The sequence below is a fragment of the Corylus avellana genome, chromosome ca2 (genome assembly GCF_901000735.1).
Source record: "Corylus avellana chromosome ca2, CavTom2PMs-1.0".
Taxonomy (NCBI): Eukaryota; Viridiplantae; Streptophyta; class Magnoliopsida; order Fagales; family Betulaceae; genus Corylus; species Corylus avellana.
Window position 1 is genome coordinate 14,671,289 of NC_081542.1, and position 6,981 is coordinate 14,678,269.

Below are 6,981 nucleotides of genomic sequence, written 5' to 3' on the forward strand. Positions count from 1 at the left end.
CGTCTTGGGTAATCCCAACTGTGGGCCAATTGTTGCTGATGATATTGACCGGATTCAATTTGCTTTTAACCTTGAATTCCTTGAAGCTGAATTTTTCTTGTATGGTGCACTTGGTAAAGGACTCGACGCCATCGCTCCAACTTTTGCTGCTGGTGGTCCACCTCCTGTTGGTGCTAAGAAGGCCAATCTTGAGCCTGTAGTTGGTAAGATCATTGAGGAATTTGCATACCAGGAAGTCGGTCATCTCAGGTTCGATAGATGAAAAAATATATTTGATTTATTTTCATTTACTTTGTAATCTCCTCCATTTTTCTTTCATTTTAGTAGATAAACAATATTTAATAAATTGACAATGATTTTTCAGGGCTATAATTACATCAATAGGAGGAATTCCAAGGTCCAAGTTGGATCTTAGTCCTCAGAGTTTTGCAAACTTATTTGACAAAGCAGTTGGTTTCAAATTGAACCCTCCATTCGACCCTTACTATGATACAGTCCACTATCTCTTAGCATGTTATGCAATCCCTTATGTAGGACTCGTGGGTTATGTTGGCACCATTCCAAGCCTTACCAACGAAACTTCTCGAAGTGTAAGAACCTCTACTAGTACTCATTTTAAGCTGATATAAAGTAGTTGATTTAATTATATTCTAACACTCTTCCCCACACGTGGCATTAATAAGTGATGACACTCAATAGAGAAAATTAATATTTCATTGATACGGTATCAAGATTAATGACAGATATAAGATTTGAACTAGAATAGTTTCTCTAATAGCATAATAAAGCCCGTTTTGTTTTGGCGTAAAATAATAATTTTCTGTCAAGCAATATATTCAGCTAAAAACATGAATTTGTTTCCAACCCTGAAAAGGGGTTAAAACACATTTTTTCACGTTTGTCCCATATGGAAAGTCACCAAATATTTCTGATATTTTCATATAATTTGAGTAGTTTCGGAGGAAAATAGTGTGTGGGAATAGAAGGACCTCAAGGATGGGATTGAGATCATATAGAATTGTTGTAGCCTAGATGTTGGAGGCTAATTATTATTTATCACAAGTGCTTAAACCATTTTCTTTCAACCATGTAAGTATCACCCTATAACTAATCAATATTCTCTCTTGGTAGTTGGTGGCGTCACTTTTGGGCGTTGAGGCTGGACAAGATGCGGTTATAAGAACACTATTATACGAGAGAGCTGATCAGAAGGTGCTGCCATATAACCTGACCGTATCTACGTTTACGAACAGAATCTCTTGGCTCAGAAACAAGTTAGGCAGGTGTGGCAACAAAGATGAAGGCGTAAAAATACCTTTCTTTTTTGGGGCCGAAAATCGTACGCATAGCAATGTCCTCTCTGCTGATTCTAACTCCCGTTCGTATGCTCGGACGCCGCCGGAGATCTTGAGGATAATATATGGAAGTGGCAATGAGTACAAACCTGGCGGGTTTTATCCTAACGGTGGGGGTGGGAAGATTGCGCAGAGCTTTCTTCCAAAACACTAGGAGTATCTCTACTCGAAGCTTGAAATGTTAAATATGGTATAGTGGTGTACCAATAAATTGATGGGTGTATGGATATATATACAATAAAATCAATGATTGTAGCTCCTGTAAAATGCTATGAGCCATCAATAAACGTAAATATCTCACACAAAATTGACATGTGTAATCATAAAGGTTTGGAAGAATTTTTCAAGGGTGTTAATCTTGAAAACTATTTTTAATGTTGAAAACTATTGAATGAATCATTTGGAGTCATTGAGCAAGGAATGGGGTTTGTAATACTATATATGCATGTCTTGTCCATGTCAGCAATTTGATTTTTTCACCCTAACGTAAGTGCAATTAATATACTTATAGATAAATATATAAGTAATGACGTACGTGACATGAGCTAAATTGACGTGGAAATTTTTATTTTTTTTAAGGGGCTTTAACACTTATGCATGGGAGTATATAAGTCAGTACTGTAGCCACTCTCCCACACTTGTTTGCGAACTTTCTCTTTATCTTTTCTCACTTAATGTCCGTTACGTGTGGTTGTGATTGTGATTGTCCTGTGATTTTGTGAACAACGATTGTCTTTCTCTAAGTTTTGATGACCCTTGCTGTCAGGATGGTTTCATTTTATATAGATGACTAAACCGACCATTCAACCATTGTGCAATCAAGATTGGTGACCATATGACAGATATATAGGTGAAGAAAAGACATGTTTGCACAAAATGATAGTACTTTAGAGTTACTCCCATTTGATATTTCTTCCTAAAATGTACAACATTGCAGAATGGTGATTTCGACCTTATATACGGCATTAATGGCAAAAAAAAAAACACTCGAGAGAGGGGATTAGTCAAACTCGAAAGATCCAATTTAGACTTCAAACAACACCTGCTGTCTTGTTAATTTGTTTGTGGATGCTACATTTAATTTTATGCAGTATTTGTGGGGCTGTTTGACATTCGATAATTAGTGTTTGGTGGCCAGCTGAAGGTTGAAACTATAGCAAGATTTAATTGATGTAAAAAATATATAAGGATAACTTCACTTAAAACCTTTGAACTTTTATCCGATTTGACAAACCTCCTTCAAATTTTAAAATATCTCAATTTAGTCCCCTAAACTTTCAATTGCAATCAATTTAGACCCCTCCATCGAATCTTAAACGTTAAATAACGTTTATACCCTTGAATTTTTTTTTTTATAAAATTTCAACTTTACCCTTAATTTTTTTATTAAAAAAAACAAAAATTAGGGATATTTTGGTCTTTTTTGATATTTTTAACTTCTAAATTTGACGGAGGAATTCAAATTGAGAGCAATTGAAAGTTTAAGGGACTAAATTGAGCGATTTTGAAGTTTAGGAGGGATTTGGGATCTTCAGTAAAGTTATTCTAAATATATATATATATATATATATATATATGAAAAGTAAAAAAAAAAAATGTTTTGTAATTAATTTTTTTTATTTTAATAATAATAAAAAATAATTTATGTGACATAAAAAATAAAAATAATTTTTAAAAAAATAGTACTAACAAAGAAGATAAATGAATTACGTATACATTTTCACATTTTACTGGTTGGACTCCATTTAATCCCACCCCAGCTACCATTATTGTCCTCATTTAAGAAAGTCGCTCAGTTTTGGTACGATTCTCACATGCAAAGCAGTAATTTCAAATTTTTGACTCTTGCTTCCTCTCCAAAGAAGTAGAGCATTTAACACACCGAACCAAATTCCACCAGAGAACACTAATTAACCCAACTACCAAACAATCTCCCCCATGAAAACAAATAAAATATCTTCCGACATGCACCACCATCTGCATTCATTATATAAACACCAATCTAGGAGCTCTCAAAATTACCTTAAAACTAGGAATTCTGATAAGAGTCTTGAACATGGCTAGCTCTGTTGTGTTTAAGCTGAGTTGCTTGGTGCTTGCGTGCATGGCGATAAGTGCACCTAAGGGCGCCAAAGCGGACATATCATGCGACCAGGTTGTTAGAAACCTGACGCCATGCATTTCTTATGTAGCCAACGGTGGCTCTGTGGCCGCCGCCTGCTGCAGCGGGATCAAGTCCCTCTACAATGCGGCTAAAACCACGGCTGACCGCCAGAGCGTTTGTAAATGCCTAAAGCAAGCCATTAACGGGATTCCATACACCAGTTACAATCTTGGGCTCGCAGCTGGACTTCCTAACAAATGTGGCGTCAACCTTCCCTACAAGATCAGCCCCTCTTCAGACTGCAACAAGTATATATCACTGCCTTTCTCTAGACCTCTTTGCTTTTAGTAAATTTTATTCTTGGAGAATCTTCACTACTTCCATCTCCCATATATAAGCGATTTTGCAATTATAATCTCGAAATTCGAAAATTTGTAATCTCAGTATTCCATGAGGCAGTTCTTTTTCAAGCTGATTTTGAGGAATTTATAAAAATAATGTGTCCCTTCACAATGTGTTTTGCACATATTTTTTTAATAAAGAATATTAAGTGTTCTTCTAATATTTTCCTAGTTCGATAATATTATTTTCTAAAAAAACAATAAAGAAAGTAAAAACACGTTTTTTTTTTTTTTTCCTACCTTTTTAGAAAATAATATTCACATTGAATCAGGAGAAACCGTAGCATTTTATTTTTTTTAATAATAACGACGAAGTTAAAAGAAATTTTATTAAAAAAGTATATGCATTTTACATGTTATTAAAAAAACGCGTTGCTGTCCCCAAGAGGTAGCTCAATCGGCTGAGACCACACCTATTGAAGTGGAGGTCACTAGTTCGAATCTCTCCCCCCCCTCTTGTACGGACATGTCAAAAAAAAAAAAAAATAAAAAATAAAAAAACGCGTTGCTATCTAAGGGACATAAGTTTTTTTAAAAGATTGTTCCTCTAATCCGATTTGCAGGAAATCTTTATTTTTTTTTATTTTTTTATTTTTCATATGTAGTGATCTCTTTTAATTTCACCCAATTTTTTGAAAATGCCCAAAATCCCTTTATTATTAAATGAGAAAACAAAGAGAGAATTCAAAAAGGCCCCGCCGTTTCATTTTTTAAATAATTGAGGCATTCTGGGCAAAGCGGTGAAATTAAAAGATATTAAAACATCGGACACCGATATTGCAAATTTTTACATTTCAAAGTTATAATTGTAAGACTGCTTATACTCTAAAAAGGGGCATAAGAGAAGTTACTTTTCCTTTTTTATTTTGTTATTTTTTATGGAATGTTTGTAACTCTTTTCTGTATGATATGTGGCTTGTAATTCCTTGTTGCAGCATAAAGTGAGGTTGATGGAGAAGTACTGGAGGGTTTCCTCTGGAGGATCTTGTAGCGTGAGAATAAATAAATGGGTGATTTTGTCTCCCAGCTTCGTCTTTGTAGTTGATGGATCTTCTGATGACTCTTATCTAAGTTGGATCTTGGTTTTTGCTTCTAAGTACTTTGCCTACGGATCGGAGGAGATTAAATTGGTGGCATGGATATATATATATATATATATATATATATGTCAGTTTTCTCTGAAAAGCTAGCTAGCGTCTCGAACGCCACTAATTGTATTTGGCTTCTCTTACGTACGCAATATATGTAAGTTTTGAATGAGTGATTTGTGTTAATTAATGACGACCAAAAGCAGTTTTAATTAAGCACGAGAAAACAATAGGAAAGAGAACTGGAATTTAATTTAAATCTAGGACTAATTTTGTCATGCTATATATTAAGATTACGACTCACTAATGAGATAAACTTGGCCTGGAATTAAACTCTGCAGAACTTCAAAATAAAAAAGGTGGAATAATAAAATTTATTATTTTTTAATTGTCTTTTAAGTTTTAACCATATATATAGTGAATAGATTAATACAAATCAACCATTAGATTTGTAAATTTATGTGAATTTTATATAAGTTAATAATAAGTCTCACAAATCTAATAGTTGATTTATTAAATTTATAAAAAAATAAAAAATAAAAAAATTTGAACCAGTTAAAAATACTCGACATTTCTAATGTTAAAATAATCGGGGATCACAGTGGGGAAATGTGGTCCACACATACCCATCGATTGAGGATCACTAGATTTAATTGGTTCTCTCTCTCTAATAAGATCGAACTACAATATGTCGGGAAGCAGGGACGGAGGAAAGGGGGGACTGGCAAGGCCAGGGCCCCCCAAATGACAATTTTTTATTGTTTTTTTTTTTTTTTTTTGCTTGCTAATGGACCCCTGCCCATTAAATTTTTTCAGCCATGGCCCCTGCCCATTCTCAAGACTGGCTATGTCCCTGTCGGGAAGTAAATTTGTAGGGACTGTACCACCTGCTCAGTTGGTATTTAAATATCAAGTTTAAGTGAGAGCTAATAATCTATAGACAAAAATGGGAGACAAAATTGAATGCGAGAAGAGAGAGAGCTATAAATTCACTTTTACATAGAAAACCCTTTCAAGAGAAAATTTCAAGATTTGGTTTAATTAATTAGTTAAATCTTCTACTATGAACAAGAATAAGTTTTTAATTAAATGAGACAAATTTTTACCTAAGCATTGTGTCTTCCACAATTTTTTTATGAAGAATTCGCCATGATATATTTAATCCATGCATAATATCATCATGAAAAATTAATGGATACAAATTTTTGGCTTCTACGATATATATGATCCATGCATAATATCATCATGAAAAATGGATACAAATTTTTGGCTGCTACTTAGTATCGGCAATAGGTTAGAAAAAATATATTTAAAAATATCAAATTTAGATATTTGTACTCTGTCGAAGTAAGGAACCATGGCATATATGTTTGGAATAGATTCCATTTTTTTTTTTTTAATCAAAAAGGTGGGAAGGGGCGACCAGTGTAATTTCCCCCCTTGAGCATTACCATCGGGGTTCCCACCCGCTGTGGAATGTCCGGTTTGAGCCATAGCTACTGCCTGGAAAGACGAGCCCGTCACCACAACCCCACAAAGGTGTGAGCCAGTAGAGTCCCTTCAAAGTAGCATCTGGTTTACGCATCTACTACCGCAAGCAGATTCGAACACTCGACCACTAGATTCCATTTTGAGAGAGTTGAAAAAGCATTATCTTGTTGAAAGGTTCTATACATCTACCCTTTCTCAAAGCATTTCTTTAGACAAAGACTCTTTTTTTTCCTCTTTTCGGATGGTAAATATTTCTCCGAACATGGAGTGATATGTGTCATTTAGCACATGTGAGAGGCAATTATGAAAGAAGAGTGGATCTTTGTGAAGTACAAAATGTTGAAGATTGTGACTTTGTACGTGGTGATCTTCGTTGCAGACATCCAACCTGATGAGGATTTTCTCATGCAAAAATTGTAATCGAGTCTCTATTGGGTTGGGATTATCTGATATCCCCACCAACAATGGTGATGGAGATCCAGGCTGGTTGAGATGTCTAGTATCCCGATCGACATTATCTTGGTGACCCAGGAGAGTATGAT

General features: G+C 34.7%; 2 protein-coding genes across 2 annotated transcripts; both read left to right on the forward strand.

Moving 5' to 3' along the window:
* Positions 1-4: 4 nt before the first annotated feature.
* Positions 5-1,509, forward strand: LOC132169119 (ferritin-like catalase Nec2; the record flags this gene model as incomplete). Its single annotated transcript, XM_059580204.1, has 3 exons — positions 5-249; positions 365-590; positions 1,132-1,509. Coding segments are annotated over 3 exons (849 nt in total), but the record flags the coding sequence as incomplete, so codon positions are not given.
* A 1,852-nt stretch (positions 1,510-3,361) lies between these two features.
* Positions 3,362-5,120, forward strand: LOC132171491 (non-specific lipid-transfer protein 3-like). The gene is made up of 2 exons (XM_059582813.1): positions 3,362-3,767; positions 4,796-5,120. The coding sequence occupies exons 1-2, from the start codon at positions 3,412-3,414 to the stop codon at positions 4,803-4,805; spliced, it is 366 nt and encodes a 121-aa protein (XP_059438796.1). The 5' UTR covers positions 3,362-3,411; the 3' UTR covers positions 4,806-5,120.
* Positions 5,121-6,981: the final 1,861 nt, after the last annotated feature.